The 22,115-nt window shown below is 49.8% G+C and overlaps 1 protein-coding gene across 13 annotated transcripts in view; it reads left to right on the top strand.

The window, feature by feature from the left end:
• Positions 1-21,524, top strand: part of ZNF236 (zinc finger protein 236) — a 104,127-nt gene extending 82,603 nt beyond the window's left edge. For 8 of the 13 annotated variants that reach the window (XM_064578878.1, XM_064578879.1, XM_045886530.3 and 5 more), the window contains 6 exons: positions 4,846-5,033; positions 13,263-13,394; positions 15,362-15,544; positions 16,581-16,710; positions 18,948-19,124; positions 19,832-21,524. In XM_064578878.1, coding sequence (XP_064434948.1) covers positions 4,846-5,033; positions 13,263-13,394; positions 15,362-15,544; positions 16,581-16,710; positions 18,948-19,124; positions 19,832-19,956 — 935 coding nt within the window. In that variant the 3' untranslated portion in view covers positions 19,957-21,524. Of the gene's footprint in view, positions 1-3,739; positions 3,822-4,845; positions 5,034-13,262; positions 13,395-15,361; positions 15,545-16,519; positions 16,711-18,947; positions 19,125-19,831 lie in introns of those variants that run through there. The other 5 variants (XR_010407518.1, XR_010407519.1, XR_010407520.1 and 2 more) reach the window with 5 other exon arrangements.
• Positions 21,525-22,115: the final 591 nt, after the last annotated feature.

Here is a 22,115-nt window from a genome sequence, read left to right as displayed (position 1 = left end):
TCGTGTGGTAAGAATTGTAGTGAATCTGGGAACGTGACACTGAGCAGGACAGACGTAGCCCCTTTGCATTTTGGACCCTAGAAACTGACGGAGCACAGACTTCATTGAAGAATCTGTAAAGCATTGTAAAATTGTGGCGGTAACGACAGATAAAGGAGAGCAGGTCCGAGGCCACAGGGCATTGACCTGCTGGGGTCGGCTTCTGTGAGAGCGGGGCGTCTATCCTGAGTGGCGGCGCGGTGCTGAACGGAGGCCCGTGAGCTGAGGCGGGCTGGCACGTCCAAGCGGGGCACGGGCCACTCGGCACAGCGGAGGAACTTTCTGTCCACCCCTCTCGTCTGCTCACGTGTGCGCGGGCACCTGTGTGGTTAAGGACTTTGTCAGAATCCCAGCTGCATTTCTGGCCCGTGATGTTTCCATTGCATCTGTGCTCTCTGTATTTCGTGGGCTCCGTTCTGGAATGTTAGCAGTCTCAGCTCTTCCCGGCCCGCTTCCCTGGGGCGCGAACTGGCCGGCAGGGGTGGGATCGTGTGTCTCTGGAAGCTCTGCTTGACCTCTTTAATGAGCCCTTGGCAAGTGGATGGAAAGACCAGGAGAGTTCTCGGTGTTTTAATTTAAATGAAATGGTTTTTTATGCTCCTTTGGTGATCCTGGATGTTTGCTGGTACAGCAGACGACTTCGTTGAAAGTGGGACGTGTTCTGCTCAGGGTGGAGAACACATGCGCTCCGGGGGCTCTGCCGGCATCTGGTTGGTGAGACGTGGGGTCTTTTACCTGCTGTGTCGCCTGCGCACTTAGTGACAGATGTCATGTTGCAGGGGAGCGGTCTCTCCGTGCAGCAGGGGGGTGGGGTGGGGGTGGGGGGTGTTTGGAACAGCTGTTGTGCATAAGGCCACTGTGAATCATGCACTCGTGGTCCTTTAAAAGCCACACACATTCCCCTTTTCCTGACTTAATCTTTGTCTCTTCTTTACACTTTACTGTCTTAGAGCCAACTGAGAACATTTCTTTCCTTTAGCGTAATTTGGTGCCTTATTTAAAATTTTCTTCCAAGGAATTTAGTGAAATAAAAGTTGAGCTCCTAATTTAGAATGTTTAATGATGTCATATCTGCTATTATACATAGAGGGTTAGTTTTCTATGAGCACTTGTATTATGTCCTCCGGTACCTTTGGCGTCTTTGAATAAACCTGGATATGGGAAGAGATTCTTCCTGCGTTGAACTACTCAATCCTTGATGGTAGGCAGGTATTTTTGGAGGTTTGCATGTTCCGCTGCTACGAGTTATAATAGTGGAACTGACCCCGTGGGTATAACATCGGTTAAGAGATGGCGTCTTGAAAGGGCAACGTTTTCCTGAGGGTCAGAGTCACTCCCAGGCCCAGCTTCAAGCCACACCAGGAATTGAAACTAAAATGCCTTTGTGATTAGACGTGCCTCTTCTAAGAAAAACAGTAAAACAAAAACTCTCAGTGTTTGCAAGTGCCACTTTATGTGGCCCTTTAGATCAGAGCACAGCGCAGGTGCCCGGGGCTGTTGTCCCCTGGAGTTCCCGCTGGGCATGAGATGCCCTTGAGGCTTTCAGCCTCTGGGACAGATCTGGCCCTTGGCATCTTAACTGCAGCACTGAAAAGAACAAGGGCGTTCCCTTTCAGGGGCATGTAAATAAACAAGGACCGCAGCGTTCCCCGTGCAAGACAGAAGCATGGGCTTCTGTTCAGATACCTGACATGGGGTCGGAGGCCTCTTCACGGTCTGACCCTGACGCATCCACGACAACACCGGACACACGTGGTTTTCTTAGGATGTGGTCCCACGTGTTGTGAGCGCCCTCGCAGAGGCAGAAGGTGTTACTAACGGGCTGGAAGTTTAGCACAGCTTTTTAAGGAATTTATCTCAGATGGCTGTTATCTTTTGGTTCTTACCTTTGTCCACTATTAACATAATTTTGATAAATAAATTGAGTCATGTTTTCAGTGGGAAAAAAAAGCCACAATTCTGTTTTTCCTTCCTTTGTAAGGTTATTTTGTTTCTTCCAGATTTAAGTACGATCAATTACTTCCTTCCCAGCAGCTCAGAAGTCTTAACATTTCCCATTTGTGGGTACATTTTATAATTACGGAGGACATTCTCCCCACTTTCTCCTTGGGGATGAATGGCCAGACGATGTGTCTCCCTGTTCCCGCAGTCCCCCCCAGCACACACACACCTTTCTTGCCACGTTTTTATCTCAAGAAGAAAACTGATCTCACATCCTTTAAACTGCTTATGAAACTTTCCAAAATTATCATTTTCTCAGAAGCTATAAAGATTATCCCAATAAGGATTTAAGACAGTGATGGGTTTGATGACCATGAGGGATTTACTCATCCTTTAGAGATGACTTTTTTTGAGTTAGAACCGTCAACTGAGTAAGACTTAGATTTCTGCGATGTGGCCTGGAGGACTTGTGGTTTCAGAGCCGGTAAATGAGGACTGAAGGTGAGAGTTTGCAGTCTGTGCTCAAGTATTCAACCTTAATTTCCAGGTTGAGAGTATTTAGTTTGAATGAAACTGTGGTTTCTAGAGCTTTAAATAAATCTTTTTCTCTATAATTAAGAACTATATATTGAACAAATGTAATTATAGCATTTAATTAGTTATGCTATTGCGTGTTTAAGAAAACTTCATTTTTTCCTACTCACATTACCTGTTTTTGGACCATTTTGAGGATAGAAGTTCTTTTTTTTTTTTTTTTTTTTTAAAGATTTTATTTATTTATTTGACAGAGAGAGACATAGTGAGAGCAGGAACACAAGCAGGGGGAGTGGGAGAGGGAGAAGCAGGCCTCCCGCCGAGCAGGGAACCCGATGTGGGACTCGATCCCAGGACCCTGGGATCATGACCTGAGCCGAAGGCAGATGCTTAACGACTGAGCCACCCAGGTGCCCGAGGATAGAAGTTCTACTTGAACTGATACCATCCTCTTGGTGGAAAATGTCTTGAATGTGGAACATAGCTGAACATTCATTCACACACTGTTGGCGTAGAGATGTGAAGTCTAGCACTGGCTGAGGTTAGTGTCCCCACTGACCTCCGTGTCGGGATTCACTTCAGCTCAGTGACAGGCTTCTGTTTTCTCTTTGGATTTCCTGTGCCTGACAGTCCTGGACCCCCTCACTGCATTAATGATCATCAGGGAGTCCGATTCTGCTGGTGGGGAGCGGAGAAGAGACATTCCTTTATTTCAGGAGTTCGGGTGAGGCTTGAAGTCTTGGCCTTGTGAGTCGCAGTGAACCCCGTTAGCATCTGGTTTCACTCTTTGTAGATATAATTCCGGTGAGCCTTTCACCACGTGCTTCTCTTGACCGGGCGCTTTGACGGCCCAACCCCAGTCTTCACCCTGGTGATTTTGATTGAACATCAGTGCACGTAGCTGGTCGTTGCCATGTTCTCAGGATCCTTCTTTTTAGTCTTCGTCTACTCCTGTTAAAATCATACGTGCATGCTAGTCTGCAAGAGGAAGGGTGCGTGGAGGTGACGTGAGAACACGAGGTTGACCCAGGTACTGGTAACTGGAGTGCTTAGAACATACACCCTCCACAAATCCACACTCCTCCGGTCCCAGCGTGTCCCAGCAGTCCACTCTGCGCAGATGCTCAGCACGGTGGGGGGGGTCGGACGAGGTTGTCTTCGGAGCCCCGGTGGCTGCTGCAGAGCAGAGACTCCTAGCCTCCTAATGGTTATACTGCTTTTGAAGGTTCCAGGTCTGTGCAACACAGTGTGGGACTCCAAGAGTGTGGATCTATGGAGGCATTGTATTTGGAGGACTCCAGTTACAAGTAAGTAACCTAGTTTCCCTGTTGGCCCCTGACGCAGAGCAGAGGCTCTGGACTAATGGGACCCAAGTCACAGCAAAGTATCCACAGGAGTCTCTTTTTGTTTTTGAACCTAATTAGGAAATAGTGTTTTCACCTTTTGCTTTAGTTACCATCTTGGTATCTGTAGCACCTAGCCCAGTGGCTGACACAGGGGATGATAAGTCACGTTTGTCAGATGAATGGAAGGATAGATGGTGAGCAGTGTGTGTGTGTGTGTGTGTGTGTGTGTGCACGCATGTGCATGTGTGTTATGCTTACAAGTAAAAACTCCAAAAATTGTTTTCTGTTGCTGTCCACCACAGGACTTTGATAATCCCGTGCTCAGCCCATCTCATTTGCCAGCCGAGTCTCTGTTTTGTAAAAGAAAAGGCCTTTCTTTGCCTGATTCTGTCCCAGATATCTTCCTTTCTCTTATCATTGGCTGCAAGGGGAAAGTATTAAAAAGTCTTGTTGTCTTTTCCAAAGAAAAGTAAGATGCCATGCAGGATAAATTAATATTTAAAGGGTTGCATGAGGTTTATTTCAGCCTTAGCAGACCTAGAGGAGGGCGGCGGGGGCTAAGCAGTTAAGGTCACACTGTAAAGCCGTGTTGCCGATCGATGCTCGGTGGGTCCCGTTTGGTTCCTCTCTGCAGGCTCCTCTCTGGTCCTGGACGGGGACAGTGTCCTGGAAATTCTTGGCAGTTCCTCCTGCCTTAGCAGTAGTGACTAGGACTGTAGCGTCACATTTTTACTCTTTTACTGTGTTTTTCTTGATATCATACTTAAGCAAAGTGTATTTATGCATAAAGAGATTCAGAAACTGTAGAAGCCTGGCCTTAAAATTGGAATGAGAGATTCTATGATTATCTCGGTGTAATTTCAGAAGCTTAGGTAATGTAAACGCCGATTCTGACAGATTAGTTCCTTCCTAAAACCACCCTCCCGTCCTGTTATGACTGGACTTGCCCAGCTTTGCCGCTGAAGTGCGTCTTCCTTTTTCGTAGAGCTGAATGCTACCCCTGGAAGCCTCCCTGCGACGACACCCATGTCTCCATCGGCCATGTCTGCTCAGAACCTGGTCATGGCTTCATCAGCAGTCGGAGGAGATGCTAGCGTCACGCTCACTCTGGCCGATACTCAGGGCCTGCTCTCCGGAGGACTGGACACGGTCACGCTCAACATTGCTTCTCAGGTAGGGCGCCGCCCCGCCCTTCGGGGGGGGTCGTGGCACCCTTCAGTTTCTTTTTTCCTAAGTGCATCTGCTGGGCATCGTTTTCAAAACTGAAGAGTTTTTTTTTTCTGATTAAAATACAAGTAATGTGTTAGATGCAATAAGGAGACAGGGAAATTCAGATAAAACAGAAGACTGTTTTTAAAAATCCACGGCCAGACGGAACTGTGATTGACCTTGTAGTGTATCGACCCTTCCAAAAGCTTTATATGGAGACATATAGACATGTGTGTTAACATTTCCACAGAAGTGAGCTCGTATATACGTCATGTAGTGTGAACTTCCCTCTTACTGCACCATGAATACCTTCCCCATGAGTGATTTTAATTTTTTTTAATTTTTTAAGATTTGTATTTATTAATTTTTTTAGAGCGAGAGCAAGCACATGAATGGGGTGGGGGGAGAAGCAGAGGGAGAGGGACACGTGGGGCCCGACCCCATGACCTCGAGATCATGACCTGAGCCGAAATCAGGAGCTGGATGCTTCGCTAACTGAGCCACCCAGGTGCTCCCCCATCCGTGATTTTAGGAATGCAAAGGTTTTTTAATGGCTGTGCAGCATTTAGTTTTATGAGTCTGTTGAGGGGCATCATGAGCATTCAGGGTTTCGGTAAGTAGTGTAGGAATTGTCATGCTCTCAGTGACTTACGGTCTTAGGTGAATGGCTGCAGTGCGCCAGATTGAAGAGTGTGCATTTTGAATAAGGCATTGAGCTGAGACACTGGAACACCTTTCAGAGTTTTTAATTAGAAAAACCGTGATAAATTATAATGGAGAGTTACTGTACTAACCCTATCTGGTTGTTCCCCTTTCTATATCCCTGTCCCTGCCATAAGCACGGTAGGATGTGCCGAGGGATCAGAAGCAGGATACGTTCTTGAGGCTCGTTCGTCTGCACTCAGGCTCGCCGCACAGGACGAGGAGTTAAGACTGTGGCCTCCAGGGCAGGAGTGGTCTGGCCCCATCACAGCCAGCCACAGGGCGGCTGTTTGGACCCTGGATTCTAGTCCTGGCCGTTTGTAAGAGAGGGACATTTGTCCGCCCGGCCCGGCCAGTGCGGAGCCAGTCTCAGGCCGTTCGTACCTGCAGGTCGTTGTGCTTCTGAACCACTCCCGTGCTGTTGGCAGAAGCCCTCCCAGGGCCCCTGGCGGGAGTCAGCTCCCACGGGAACACACGGCCGGCTGCAGGGGAGCGGGGGCGAGGGCTGGCTTCCGGTCGGCGGACCAGCGTCTGCACCAAGTAGCCCTCCGCGGAACAGCCCGTGGTGGCTGCGTCGGTGCCGGAGGCCAGGGCCCGCTGTGCCGTCCTCCCCTGCGTCCTCCCGCCGCGAAGGAAGAAGTATCTCACTGAGTTCTTCACACAGTGTCACATTTACTTCTTCTCCCGTGTTACTCATCACCTGTTTGTCAGGACGTTATCACCTTCTACATATTGAAAATTAGTATTACATTTTAAAATTATAGTTGGAACAGGAGGGGCCATCCTAAGAGGTCAGCGGTGTGTTTTCTTTCTAGACACAGGATGCATGGAGCTTGGTTGGTGTTTGGGGGGTTGTTGTGTCCTTATTTCCCAGCCGGGACTCTGGTGGTGACGACTGTAAGCCTTGTGTTGCGGCCCTGGCGCGAGCTCGCCGCTGACGGGCGCTGGCGGGGTGCACAGGACGCGGCCCTTGTCCTGTGGCGTAGATCGTCCACACTCAGGGTCGGGGGTGGCTCCTCCCTGTGGACTTGTAACTGTAGTAAAGAAGTAGTCATGATGTAACAATTCTTTAAGATACAAATTTTAATGAAATTTAATGCCTTGCAGGGTGAGGTGAGGTTTGATCAGAAAAAGCCAGAGGCATTTATTTCTATGGATTATGGGTTTGTTTTCTGTTTGTTAAATTCTTTTTTTATTTTTTTTTATTTTTTTATTTTTTTAAAGATTTTATTTATTTGCGAGAGAGAGAATGAGAGAGAGCGAGCACATGAGAGGGGGGAGGGTCAGAGGGAGAAGCAGACTCCCCGCCGAGCAGGGAGCCCGATGCGGGACTCGATCCCGGGACTCCAGGATCATAACCTGAGCCGAAGGCAGTCGCTTAACCAACTGAGCCACCCAGGGCCCCACTGTTTGTTAAATTCTATCACTTTGAGAATTAATGATCATTATAATTGCAATGAAAGTTCAACGGAGAGTTCTCAGTATTTGCTAGGGTCCATTTTTAAAATCTGTGAATATTTGCTGGGGATGTGTTTCCTCGGTGCACCGGGTGGTTGCTGGGCCCCCAATGTGCCCCCAGGCAGGGCGCGGGGGTCGTGGCCGAGGAGGGCGTTCTGCCCGAGAAGGATCTCAGAGGGCATGGGAGCAAAGGGTTGATCGTGACGGTGGCAGCGCCGTGATGACGTAAGGTCCACGTGCAGGGTGAGTGCAGTGGCGGGCACGGGTTCTGGCCCCACCGTGGCTCCATCAGCAGCCCCCCCCCGCCCGGTGATACTGCTTGGCACACGTATGCACACGTATGCGCTGCTCCTGTGGCTAACACCCTTCCGTGGTCCCTGCTGCTTGCAGCACCAAGGCCACGTTTCTTTACAGACGTGGCCTGGAGGAGTCTCTGCCGTCTGCTCACTGGCCCCCGTCCCTTCCTCCTGGGTCACACCCAGCACAGATTGCCAATCCCTCTGCCCCCCCGCCCCGGCTCTGTGTCCCAGGGCCACGGCAGGCCACGGCAGGCCACGGCAGGGAGTTCTCCTCGTCAGCCGCCCTCTCTCTCTCCTGCCCCAGCGCTGATGTCCAGGCTGGCCGGGTTTGAGAGCAGCTGGGGGGTGGGGGGTGGGGGGTGGCACTAAAGTTGGTCCGGACAGATGGCAGCTCCCTCCTGCATGTCTGTGGCTTACCTTGCTTATCTATGCTCTCTGGCTTGCTTTCCCAAAATTACCCAATCAAAAATTTAATGCCAAATTGATTAATTAGCATACATTGTATAAAACAGTGGTATTAAAAATCTCCATTAGAAATTCTGTAGTTTTATTGGAATCTTTTCTGTTAGCTGCCAGACTTTAATTAGGCTCACAATGATCTGATACTCTGAAAATTTGAAAAAACCAGATCAAGCTGTCTTAGCTTTATGAGTGATGTTTTTCTAAATATAATGAATTATTGCAAAAATAAAACCATCATTCTGTTGTCAAAAGGTTAATGAACATATATGGAAATGCTTATAAATATGTAAATTATTAGGATTGTTTATGACCATAAAAATTTGAGCTGGAAATCAAAGGTGCTTGTGAGAAATTAAACATTCTAGAAATAATTGTTCAATACAGATGAGAGTTAATCACTAAGAGGCACAAATACCGAAGGGTTTAATAATTAATCCCTTAACACAGTTCACAATGTGTGCTCCTTGAATTCAGTGAGGAAGTGAAGTGAGAGCATCGAGAGGGGGCCACAGGCAAAGGCGGCAGCTGATCCCACGTGTCTGCTCTGAAACTCACTCCGCACGTGGAAAACCGGGGCCTCCCGAGAGTCACTGAAGGAGCCCAAGAGTGTGAACCCGTGAATTTTAAGTGCTAAAAAGACATGAAAATAGTATACATTGTGTACCATTTTTCTATGTTTTTCTTTCTTTATAAATTCCACAAGAGAAAATGGTGGTAAAAGCACAAAGGGGTGTGGTCTTCAGTAGTTTACTCACATAGTGGTGTTAGGTGGCTTGAACCCAAGGGTCACAGTTGAGTCTGTAACAGCGGAATGTTTGGAAAGAAGACATTTATGTATGTCCACAAGTAATCGTAATTTTAAACTTGCAAGTAGTCCAACTAGAAAAGAATATTATGTGGGGTAAATGATCATTTTGATGTACCACAGAAAAATTAGTTTATTTAAAATTACAACCTGTTGAAGTAAAAGTTAAATTACAGTGATGTACCTGCATTAAAAAGTAACTTTGCAGTTTCTTTACTAGGGAAGTTATTGAAAGAAAAATTGGTGGGTCATAAAGATTTCTTCTTCAACTACAAACTTGAGATGAGTTTTTCTTTCCAAATTTTGGACTATTGGTGGCAGAGGTGAGGATCAGGCCACTAAATCTGACAATTTTGTAAGGAAATGCAAGCATTCACTTAAAAATCTATTCAAGGGGGCACCTGGGAGGCTCAGTCAGTTAAACGTCTGCCTTTGGCTCAGGTCATGATCTCGGGGTCCTGGGATTGAGTCCCGCATCAGGCTTCCCCCGCTTAGTGAGGAGTCTGCTTCTTCCCCTCCTTCCGCCGCTCCCTCTGCTTGTATGTGTGCGTGTGCTCTCTCTGTCAAATAAATAAAATCTGAAAAAAGATATTCAAGAAAGCAAAGTGATTTTTCAGTTCTTGTTCTGAAAACAAAAATAAGTAACTGATTCGTTCCTGAAATGAATTCTATTTTATATGAATTCTTGTAGGTTTGGTGGTTATTTTTTAATTTTTTTATTGTTATGTTAATCACCATACATTACATCTTTAGTTTTTGGTGTAGTGTTCCATGTTTCATTGTTTGCGTATAACACCCAGTGCTCCATGCAGAACGTGCCCTCTTTAATACCCATCACTAGGCTAACCCATCCTCCCACCTCCCTCCCCTCTAGAACCCTCAGTTTGTTTCTCAGAGTCCATCGTCTCTCATGGTTTGTCTTCCCCTCCGACTTCCCCCCCTTCATTCTTCCCCTCCTGCTATCTTCTTCTTCTTCTTTTTTTTTTAACATATAATGTATTATTTGTTTCAGAGGTACAGATCTGTGATTCAACAGTCTTGCGCTGTTCACAGCGCTCACCGTAGCAACCCTCCGCAATGTCTATCACCCAGTCACCCCATCCCTCCCACCCCACCCCCCACTCCAGCAACCCTCAGTTTGTTTCCTGCAATTAAGAATTCCTCAGATCAGTGAGGTCATATGATACATGTCTTTCTCTGTTTGACTTATTTCGCTCAACATAATACCCTCCAGTTCCATCCACGTCATTGCAAATGGCAAGATCTCATTCCTTTTGATGGATGCATAATATTCCATTGTATATATATATATATATATATATATATACATCCATTGTATATATATATATATATATATATATATATATATATATATACACACACACCACATCTTCTTTATCCATTCATCTGTCGATGGACATCTTGGCTCTTTCCACAGTTTGGCTATTGTGGACATTGCTGCTATAATATAAACATCAGGGTGCACGTACCCCTTCGGATCCCTACATTTGTATCTTTGGGGTAAATACCCAGTAGTGCAATTGCTGGATCGTATGGTAGCTTTATTTTCAACTTTTTGAGGAACCTCCATACTGCTTTCCAGAGTGGTTGCACCAGCTTGCATTCCCGGTTTGGTGGGTTTTTTGTTTGTTTTTTACTTTATGAGAATACAGATAATTGACCCGGTACAAAACACTCAAACCTCGGTCATTAGATGTGGAAGTGTGGTTTTGGGTCTTGATGAGAAGTCAGAGTGTGACTGGGGGCTTCACCGGAAGTGGCGGGTGCGATGGAGCCGGGGTTCTGCTCTAACAGCCGTGCACTGTAGTGCCTGGGTGTGTCCTAGCCTGGGCCCGGGCTGCCGAAGCCTCCCTGCTTCCTCCCTGGGGGTGCCGTGGGTGTGCCTGGATGTTCTCTCTGCGGCACGGTGTGTATGATGTTCAGGCGGGCATGTTGAACTGTGTAGGGCATGGCAATGATGACTGCTGAGAGCAGATCCCTGGCGAGATGACGGAACAGGGAAACACTGGATGAGGCTGACTTTCAGGGGCGTGGTAGGGAGTTAGGTCGGCTGTCACACCGAGTCTCGCCCGTCAGGGTGGCAAGCCTTAGTGGTGTTTGAGCAGCATTTCCCAAACTTGGCTGCACATCAGAATCTCCAGGCTCACCTTGCAAGGTTGAATCAGCAGCTGTGGGTGGGGCTGGACTCTGCTAGTGAGCGCCCGGGGCCCGGCTCCCTTCCCCACGTGCACTTGGGAGTGAGAATTCCTATAACTTCCACCTCGGTGTAAGCCGAAACATAACCAAGAAATAAATACGCTACAAGTAATCATCGAACCGAAGATAAAGGACTTTCAGATGGTACCACCTTAGCAGATTCAGGTCACCACTTCCTTGGGTGTGGCTCATTGTTGAGCATTTATTTTACTAGACACTTGATTTTTAAAACAGGCGTATGCATTAAGAGTACTTAATATTAGCGACTGAAACACTAATAAGCTACTAAATTACATTGTATTGGGAGTTTTTTAAAATTAAAACTTTTTATTTTGAGTTAATTGTTGATTCATAGTCCATTTTAAGAAATGATACAGACAGATCTTGTGTACTGTTTACCCAGCTTCCGCAGGTGGTAGCATCATGCAAAACTCTAGGTACGATATCACGGCCAGGTATGGTTGTTGTTATAGTCAAGACCCGGAACCTTCCATCCCACAAGGGTCCCTCATGTTGCCACCCACTGCCCCTTCCCCTGGCAGTTGCTAATCTAGTCCTCAGGTCTATAATTTTGTTATTTCCCCTTGATAAACCTGCGTCAGTGCAGAATCTCAAAGGCCTTAGCTTTCCTTTGAGAATATATGAGTTTTTTGAGCCAACACTGGTTCTTACATATATTGGAATTTCTGGCTAGCAGGGGTATTTGTCTTTGATTCGTAAAATTAGGAAATGTGAATTTATTAATTTTGACTGACACCATTTTCCCAAATTGGGTGGTCTGGTAAGAGGGGTGGCAGAGCTGGTGGCAGACGAGTGACAGGAGTCAGAAGTGACTGGTACTTGAAAGCAGCGATATTCAACTAAGTTCTGGCGTAAGTGGGGTGGCAAACATGAAGCTTTATTGGTACGCATAGGACCTTGCCAAAATATGCCACGTTTGTGTAAAAAACTTTGATAAACGGAGACACCTAAAATATCATTTCACTTTTCTTAAAGGTGCGTATGAAAAGCAGAGAATCCAAATCAATTTAAGAAGCTCCTTTTCTCTAGAATCCATGATGCTCTCCCTGTAAATTTATATTCTGCCCCATGTTCTACCCCATTGTCTCTGTGTCCCTGTCTGCCTGAGGAAATGTCTTTCCCAGGAGAAGTGGGCCTGAAATTCTTTCAGTGCCTTCTCAGTCCATTTCTTGCCGTCCTGTGCCTGCTCCAGTCTTAATCTGCCCCGTGGGAGCTGGGCTTGCCCCAGAGATCACCCCTCATCTTCGGCCGGGGGTGCCGTGACCAAAGTGCCCTGTGACTCCGTGCCCCTCCGTTGATAGCGGCTCTTCAAATCCTTGTGTGTTCTGATCACACATAATGTGTGTGAGAATCAGCGTTGGTTCGGCAGGTGTGCAAGTTTGTGTGGCTTCCCGTTTGGAGCCTGTGGTCGGGCCAGCCCAGCCAGACGCCCCGCTGCGTGCCCCGTCCCAGATCCACGGTCGGTATGAGAGGTGCTGGAGTGGTGGTGGGACTCACAGCGGTTTGTGTGCATTTGTAAACAAATAAGCCTTCTTTATATTTAGAGCGTTGTTAAGATATACCATACATACTGTAGTGTTCACCCATTTATTTGAAGTAGAATTTAAAGGTCTTTAGTATATCTACAGAGTTGAGCCCCCATGACCACATCGACTTTTGGAACGTTTCATCACCCTAGAAAGAAATGTGGCACCATTAGCAGTTAGCAGTCACTCCCCGTGCCCCCCTCCAAGCCCCAGGCCCCCGACAACCACCAGTCTACTGTCTGTCTCTGTAGACGCACCTGTTCTGAGCATTTCACATCAGTGGCATCCCACAACACGTGGTCCTGTGTGGCTGGCCTCCCTCACTCAGCATCCTGTGTTCGAGGCTCTTCCGTGGCCTGGCCCGTGCCCCACGCACTCCAGTCCCTTCTTTTGGCTGAATCATATTCCGCTACTCAGATGCACCTCATTTTGTGCATCCACTCACCGGCTACCTGATATTGGGGTTGTCTCTGCCTTTTTGGCTGCTGTGAACATTTGCGCGTGAGCGCTCGAGGGGGTGAGGGTTTCATTTCTCTCGAGCACACGTGTGGGAGTGGAGCTCTGGGTCACGTGCTGCTTCTGTGGTGAACTTTTCTGAGGACCTGCCCACGTGTGGTCCCCAGTAGCTGCACCGTAAGAGATCTTGTACGTTACTGCTGGATTTGATATCGTCACAGCTTCTAAACTAGTCCGTCCTTACTAGGGTCAGCAGTTCCCAGCCTTACTCACGGACCCCTCGCTGTCGGGCCAAGGGGGAGCAGGTTCGCCGCAGGTCATCCTAGTGAGCCACACCCCACAGCCCTCCGCCGCTGCGTGTGAGGAAATCGCCTACCAGGTACGCCGCGCGCCTGCGTTCACGCTCGGTCGCGGGTTGTAAGGAATGTGGATTGAGAGGGGCTGGGCCCAGAGGGTTTGGGGGGGGCTGGGGGGCCGTTCCTGGGGGGCCGTCTCTAGCCGAATGGGAGTAAAGAGCCTGGGCTGAGCCGCGCAGGGCCTGGGGGACAGCCTGGGTTGAGCAGTGAGTACTGACTCCCTCACTACGTGATTTGTGGTTTGCTGGGGCCAGGTTTTTGTGCCACAAAATAAGATGTAGAAACTAGTCACGTGTGAGGCTAGTTTTAAATTTATTGAATCTCCTACTTGTCTGCTGATCAGATTTCACATGGACACTTAGTTCTTTTCAAGGGTTTTCTTGTAATACCTTTGCCGATTCTTTTAGGTCTGGTTGTACTTTTTTCGTATACACACATGTGTGCGCGTGGACTATTTGTCATTTGGTAGTTTTTCCCTTAAAACGTATGTTTTGAGGGTCTAAGACATTCAGTAAGTGATAGTTTTAAATACAGAAGACTCTAATAAAATCTCTTTCCTTAAAACTTTTCAGAGTTAGAGGTAAAGTACAGACAATAAATAACCACTGGCTCTGAGCAGCATTACATTTTAAGCAGTTTGAGCAAATGAGTTTCAGGACAATTACCTACTGGTCTTTCAGTGGGACAAGACTCCTTTTTTATAAAGAAATTAGACACGGTCAGCACGGGGAGTTTCCCAACCGGAGCTCATCCACCTGGAGGTGAGTTTGTGTCTCGGGGGCCGCGGCCTGCGGCAGCTCAGTGACGCACTGCGAGGGCCCGCAGGACTCGGAGCGCGGGTGGACGCGTGGGCGCAGCGCTCACGGCCCGCGGTAGCGTGGCTGCCGGGGGGGCCCACGTGCGCCCGCGGAAAACCTGCGGCTCCTGTCGAGTCAGTGCGCGCGGCTGTGCGTGGCCGGCTCTCATCCTGTGCTTCCTTAAAACGTGGCTGCAGGTGCAGTGCAGCCCGGGCCTCCCCGGTTCCAGGGGCTTCCAGGCTTCCTTTGACTCCCAGGAAACAGGTTTATGCACTGACCCGAGCACGTAGGGTCTTTCCATTGTTTCTTTGCTTCACACGCACAGACCTCTCACAGAAGTGTCACAGGGAGACAGGACTGCACCATCTGGGTGCTTCTGATCCCTTGTTTTATCCTTTGTCCATTCTGCTCTTTTTTTATTACAGCACAGATGAGTGATCTGAGAGCACCTTATAGAAACCTTTTGTTGTCAAGTCTTTTTCTTTAAATTTTATCCATTTCTATATATTAGAAAATTATGAAAAAGTACTTGATAAACTAGAATAAAAATGTTGACAAATCCCATCAATTTTCATTACAATTAGTTAAAATTTTCTTTCACTAAGTTGCCATATACAAGTTTTTATCTGTAAAACTAAACTCTTGTTTATAAAAGCTGAGTCATGAACTCCTGCTTCGTTTGTTTTCGGGGTGTTAATGGCATCCCATTAAAATGATTTGAAAACCTCACTGGTTGTGATTCAGAGTTTCGGGAAATGCTTTAATCCGCTCAAGAGCTGACACACCTTCTGCGAAGTGCTGTTTATCCCGCAGTTTGCTGAGGGAGCTCTTCAGCCACAGCACTAGCATTTTGGGGGCAGTGTCCTTATACTCGTCTGCACTAAAACTACTGCCAGCAACAGCACATACCGAGTGCGTGCTGTGTGGGGGGCCTCGTTCTCAGCACCCTGGGCACTGCGCCCCCGTACTGCCAGATGGGTCGCCGGGAGGGAGCAGCCCAACAGTCTGCCCCGGGACGGTTGCGTGCGCGGAACAGCGTTCTGTTCGCCACGCTCTGCTCGGAGGGCAGGAGCGGGCTGGTCTGATCCGCGGCCACCGTGTCCCTGCGTCCCTGCGTGCCCGTCCTCTTGTGTGTCTGTGCGTTCACGAGCTGCAGCCACTGAGCGAGGCCCGGGATTTCCGACCCACTGCAGGTCGCCGACGTGCCGGGCGGGCCGCCCGCGAAGGAGGGCCGGGTGCACCGGTGCCTGGACTGTGGCCGCGCCTTCGCGTCGGCCGCCGTGCTGCTTCACCACAGCAAGGAAGTGCACGGCCGGGAGCGCATCCACGTGTGCCCCGTGTGCAGGAAGGCCTTCAAGCGCGCCACGCACCTCAAGGTACGCTCCGCCGCGCCCTGGCCGCCAGGGCCCGGGGGTGACAGGCGCCCGGTGGGGTCTGTGACTCAGTAGCAGCCGCGGATCTCGCTCGCAGAAAGAGTAACAAAGTTGCCCATTTTCTGGAGTGAAGGTCAGTGGGATTGTGGTTTTATCAGATCCGCTGGGTTGTGTGTTCGAGTGCACTTCCGAATTCATGTCTAGTGGGACTTCAGATGACAGTGAGATGCCATTTCCCACCGAGCGGAGCAGCAAACAGTAAAAAATCTGCCAGCACCTAGGGGCCAGGCCGTGGGGAAGCAGGGGCGCCCCTCCCCCTGGGGGCCCGCGCTTGGCACGGCTTTCCGCAGGGGAACAGGCGCCCCTCGGCACCTGGCTCTGCACCCACCTTGAGAATGGGGTTCGCATGGCGGGAGAGGGGCTGGGCAAACACTGGGACATGCACGCAGTAGGGGGCAGGAGGAGGAAGGGCTCTGGGAAGTGATTTCCAGGGCCGCGGTCAGGTGACATGCCACAGTGGGGGCCGTGGACCTGGCCCCGAGACTGCCGGCCAGCGCTCCTCGTCAGCAGACGCGGCCTCATCTGACCACTAGTTAGCCCGCCGTGGATCCAGCCTTCTGCCGCACGGCGAACCCGGATGTCTGCCCTTCAGACCCACAGCTCGTCTGTGTGCCTCGGCTCTTCCTCTGCCGTGTTTTCTGGCAGCTGCACGTGACCTCCTTCACCCATCCCGCAGCCCCAGTCTAGTCATGAGAAACGCTTGGGGCAGTTCTCAGTCGAGGAACAGCCTACCAGATAGGGACCAGGGTTCCTAAAAACCGCCCAGGTCATCGGCAGAGGGAGGGCACAGGCCGCACAGCTGGTCGTGCGGGTGTCCGGGGGGCCACCCCCACCCCCACCGAGTCCCCGAGGGCGCTCGTCCCAGGTTGGCCTCCGCTTGTCCTTGCTGCTCACGTGGGCCCCGCGGTCGTGTTGCAGGTCTGGAGAGCCCCGCCGGGATCTCAAGTATCTCTCCCTTTCTGTGTGTGGTCTGTAACAGGAGCACATGCAGACTCATCAGGCGGGCCCTTCGCCAAGCTCCCAGAAGCCAAGAGTGTTTAAATGTGACACCTGTGGAAAGGCGTTCGCCAAGCCCAGCCAGCTAGAGCGGCACAGCCGCATCCACACAGGTAACCGCGAGCCGCGCGCTTCCCGGTCGGGTTCCGGAGGCCGGTGAGAAAGCGAGGCTCACGTGCAAATATTCATGTACGACGTAAGCCGTTATTTATAAAGCCAGGTCCGCATATTCTGTTCTTTCCTTCGTTTTTCATCAGTTCATCATGCTAACTTTTCAAGTAAGAGATTTTGCGGTTTCCCTGGTGACCGTGGGATGTGGAACTGTTAAGGGCTGCCGTGGCCTCCGGGGACCTTGCCCGCACTGGGGTCCCCCCGCCCCCACCTCCGGGCTCCCTGTCCTCCCACTGTGGGGGACGCCATTCTCTCTCCTCCTCTTATGTCTTCAGACTGCTCTTTGCTGACTTCCTGTCACCTCCTAAACCTGCTCAGGCCTGATGTCTCAGGAAAAACCAACACCGAGACAAACCCCCATCTCCCTGCCTCTTGGCCCATCTCCCTGACGACTCACTTGCACCCTCCGCGCCTGCCACCCCGCCGTGGCTCACGCGGAAACACACCGTCCCAGGGCCCCGTCTGCTGAGGCCTGTCCTTTCAGGACCGACTGCGGGATCTGCCTCCCGCTCTGGCGGGCAGCCCCATGTTCGCACAGAGCCCGACGGAAGCCCTGGGAGCATGGCAGACGGGACCCTCTCGTTCCCCTCTGAGCACCTGCAGGTGGGACCCTGGTGTCCTGTAAGCCATCTCACCCACTGCTGCACACCCTCGTCCTGCGGCACCCGGCCGTGGGAAGCCTCGGGGACCCACACACCTTGCCACCTGGAGTCCCGACTCTGCTCCCTGAGTGTCCTCTCTGCTGGTCCCCTCTGCCCGGCCCGTCATTCTTTGCCTGGCCTTCTCTGATTTCCCTGCAGATGTCAGGTTGGACACCCCTCCCCGGGAGGCCTCTATGCCCCCCAGTGCCCCTGGCTGGCCCACGTGGGGACCTCCTTGTATTATCAGCAGGTGCTCCCCATCAGCGTCCTTCCCCGGCCCTCGGGCTCTGGTGTTCTCAGTGATGTCCCTGCTTGTCGACACAGGCCTGGCACCGACCAGGTGTTCAGCAAACCGCTTTTGAGGGAAAGACAAGACGACGATGCTGTACTTATAACATATTTACTCAAAACCATGGTTTTAAGGGGTAGAGACTACCGTTTGCCTGTTAGCACGAGCTAGGTGCTTCCGAAGGTTTGGAGAAACCCGCTGAGGGCATATTGCTGTGGGCCCTGCTTCTGCTGGCTGGGTGCTCCCCCCGCAGGGGGCACGGCGCCTTCAGACCAGCCACGGCCCCTGTGCAGCCTCTGGTCCCTGCAGCGCCCCTTCTGCCTCTGCTTTGAAGGGGTGTGTGTGGGCCCGCCAGGGTAAATATCCTTGTGACTCAGCCCGAGTCACCTGACTCGTGTCGGAACCACCTCTGTGACATCCTTGTCCTTCGGGTGTGTGACGTCCTCCCGTTGCCCGTCCCGGGGATTAGAGCCGGAGAGCTTCGGGCTGCTCTAGGGCTCTGGCTGGCATGGGGAGCGGTAGTAAGCCCTCCTGTGTCTTGGCCACTGGGTGGGAGGGACGGACTTGGAGTGATGGAAGGTGACACCTGGGGAGGATGCCGAGCAGGTGTTACTGGAGCAAGCACGTGGGGCTTCATGCCGACACGTGGTCCAGGGAGGCCACGCGGGGAAAGGGGGCGGACGCCTGACGAGGCAGCCGTGCCGATGGGAAATAACCTTCTAGGCCCAGGGGAAGGGCTTGTGCCCCTGGGGGCCTGGCAGTGGACGAGTGTGTGGGGCAGAGTCAGGGACAGCGAGGAGGCAGGACTGTGGGCTCAGGCCGAGGCAGGCTTCCAGCAGGAGTCAACGTGCCAACTTCCCTCCCATCTTTCAGTTTCTGTATTAACGTCAAAGCAATTAAAATGACATTTTAAAAAGTATTGGGTAAATTATACTTTTAATTAAGTGGATTTGGCATTCTCATGTACTTAGTGTCATTTTGCTTTACTGCCCCAAATGTATTCGGAACACTTTGTTTAAACCATATGAGCTCTGCTTCTATTTCTGGATGCTTCTAGGAGTTTGAGTAGCTTTTGATAAAAGTTTTGTTCCGTGCCTCACCATGGGGCAGAGCTGCTAGACAGCTGTGAGTTAGCAGTCTGAGGGCTGGGAGGGCTGGGAAACTCGGGTACGTTCTTCCGAGCGCTGGGTCAAATGCGGGCCCGCGAGAGACGCTGTCGGGACGCTGACACGACGCTGTCTCCCCTCAGGAGAGCGGCCGTTTCGCTGCACTCTGTGTGAGAAAGCCTTCAACCAGAAGAGCGCCCTGCAGGTGCACATGAAGAAGCACACGGGCGAGAGGCCCTACAAGTGTGACTACTGCATCATGGGCTTCACCCAGAAGAGCAACATGAAGCTCCACATGAAGCGGGCGCACAGCTACGCGGGTAAGACGGCGGCCCCTCGCCGGGGTCCGAGCCGGATCCCGGTGCATCCGGACCCTCCCGGCGCTGCCGGGTGCGGGGCGAGCGTGTCCACTCCGTGCGGACTCTGACGCGGCTGCCGGCCGAGGGGCGAGCAGGCGGCTGGCCATGGCGCGTCTCCCTTCCGTCCCCTGGGGCCGCGCGGTGTTCGCGAGGAAGGGCTGGCGGGGGGGCGCCGGCCGTGTGGTGCGTGGGGCCCGTGCGGTGCCGGGGTCTGGAGCCGCGAGTTGTTCGGGGCAGTGTGGTCTGCGAGGGAGACGGGCCTTCACAGGCCGCGGCTGAGCGGCCAGGGACGGACCGGGGCGCTGCGTACCCCGCGGCCCTTGGCCCTCACATCTCCCTTCTAGTGCTTCTTGCTTTTCTTTCTGTTAGGATTTCATGCGTGTCGTGTTGCTCTTATTCATGATTGATCGCTTATCGCTGACCTCTTGTTGACGTAACCGTTAGGCCGTGAGCATCCGAAACAAGGGCTGTGTTTGTTCACTTTCAAAAACAGGAATTGCCACGACGTAGTTAAACTGCCCCTCAAGTTAGTCTTTTTCCTTTGGGGTGGAAAGCAAACCAATTCAGCAGTTTCTTGTCTCGATGTAAATTGTCTTTATCTCCCCGTGAATCCCTGTGTGCCGCTGAGTGCCTGAGACTCTGCCTACTCTTTGTCCGTCCGTCCGCAGGAAGTCTGCCGGAGCCCGTGGTCCAGCAGGAGCACGGCGCCGAGGAGCTGAGCCGGACCCTCCACCTGGAGGAGGTGGTGCAGGAGTCCGCGAGCGAGTGGCAGGCCCTGGCCAATGTGTTCTGACGCGGCCCATCCCCACCTCGGAGGCCGTTTCCGAAGTTAAATGTTGCGAAGAACAGAGCACTTGGAATTTCTGTTTTGAGGCTTCAGGTGTTAAAAATGTTACCGTGCTAGTTTTTTAGCTATAAAATTATCTCAAGAATCATTGTCTTCAGAGACTGATAGGAAACAACCGGGAGCAGTGTGAACGCGTCGTTGTCATTTGTCTACAAATCACTGAACTCAGGTACTACACTGGGGCAGTTCTACCTTCCCCTCGGCGGCCAGTGCATCTAGTTACAAAGACGTTAACTGGATCTTACTATCATTGTAGTGTGACCTCTTTGTATTAGCAAAGACAGAAGGTAACGTGGAGAAAGTAAGATAGATTTTCCTTCATGCTTTCTGTTGTAAGAAGCATAGCTCATAAAACAAACATAAAATCGGTGCATGAAGTTCAGAAAAATGTTAGAACACACAGGGAAGTGTTTTCCACTTTCTTTCTCTGTGCATTTTGAAATTAGAAATTGACTCTTTTTAGTCTACCATAAGTTACTAGATTACCTGGAGAGATGGCTGGACCATTCTCTCTGCATTACGATTCTCGAACCATTAGCTACAAGACTGCAGCATCGGGGCATAAATGGGGGAGGGGGGCACAAATGAGGATGAAGGCGTCCTCACAGGATGGGGCGCGGGGCCGCACTTGCTTCCTAAGTCCACCTTCAGGTCCGTGGGTTAGATGATTGCAGAAAGCACAAGCCATACGTCGCAAGCAGGTGAGAGCAGAACTGTGTCCTCGGAGTAAAGGAACCGTGGCCCCGTCCCGCCCCAGCCACGAAGCGGCGTGTTTGTAGGTTAGAGGTAACATCCCGAACAAGCCCCGTGTTCCTCTCTTCATGCATAGGCAGGTGTGTTGTTTATTTCAGGGAACTCTTTACTATCATCAATGGTGCCACATTGAACACGTCCCAAACCAAATCCCACCCCGAGCCGGGGCAGAGTGTGCGTTGCTCCTACAGCATTCCAAAGACGGAAAGTTCTTTACTTCATGTGAGTTTCTCCTTCAGAATTATTTATATGTTCTATATATAAATACATATGTACATAGACAGATATATGGGCCTCTGTGTGGCTGAACAGTATATTTTGTAAATAGAAGCACTCGTCCCGATTACAGAGAGAGCGCATCAGAGTTCTGACCTCCCCACGAGCACTTCCGATCAGTATTGTATTCATTATAGTAATAAATGGGTATCTTTTTCATTGTAACATAAAGGTGGGGTTGTTTTGCTTTTGTTTTTTCCTGAAAAATAATTGCCTTTATTTTGTCTCATGGCCTCCCTGGTTTCAGAAGAGAGCAGCTTTATTATAAATATTGTATGGACTTTGTATATTAAGAGAGGAGCTCATTTCAGATTCGTGAAGAAAGAGACATTTTCACTGTTATTTTTTCAAAGGGCATCTTTTGATTTTTGTTGTTGTTCACTTTTTGGCATATGTACATAAGTAATGTTGATGATATAAAAACTTTTGTTATGTGAAAATATTTAAGTCAGAAAACTGTTAAATAATATTACTTTTTTTTCAAACTGCTTTGTGTATTGTATATTTTTTTAAGGAAAAAAAAAAAAGCCTTATTTGACTTACTCTTGTGATACTGGACCTATTACATATCCTGAGGTTTTCCCTGAATGTCAGTGTGTGGCCGTAGACCATATATTCCGAATAATTGTAATTGTGCCAGAGTTTTAAAGATTCTGCTTTTAATGCACTTTTCTTTTATAATTTTGTATTAAAATATTTTAGAAATGTTGATTAATTTTGGTGAACAGATATCTCCAAAGTTGAAATTATTGGAATTTAAAAAAAAATTGTTCTTGCTAGGTTATTTATTTTGGTTGTAGCATTAAATGTCATCTCTCAGGACAAGTCTCTAAAAGGGGTTTATTTAATTCCTAATTGTACAGAAAGCATAGTTCAGTGAACTGTGTTGGTGAACCGCCTATTTATGTAAGGGTTTACCAGGTGAATCTAAAGCCTACTTTTATTTTCGTCAAAGAAAAAGAAAAAAAGATCTATCAGTGATTCATTTTTTGAGTTTTCTCAATTTATTAACTATTAGCAGGCAAACACAAGACATTAATATATTATTTTTATTTACTTCCTAATTATAAAAGCTG

This window comes from Mirounga angustirostris, unplaced genomic scaffold (genome assembly GCF_029215605.1).
Source record: "Mirounga angustirostris isolate CCGP_5_RB_7025 unplaced genomic scaffold, mMirAng1.0.hap1 SCAF_14, whole genome shotgun sequence".
Classification (NCBI taxonomy): Eukaryota; Metazoa; Chordata; class Mammalia; order Carnivora; family Phocidae; genus Mirounga; species Mirounga angustirostris.
The sequence above is the reverse complement of the archived record's forward strand: the minus strand, read 5'-3'. Positions and strand labels throughout refer to the sequence as shown.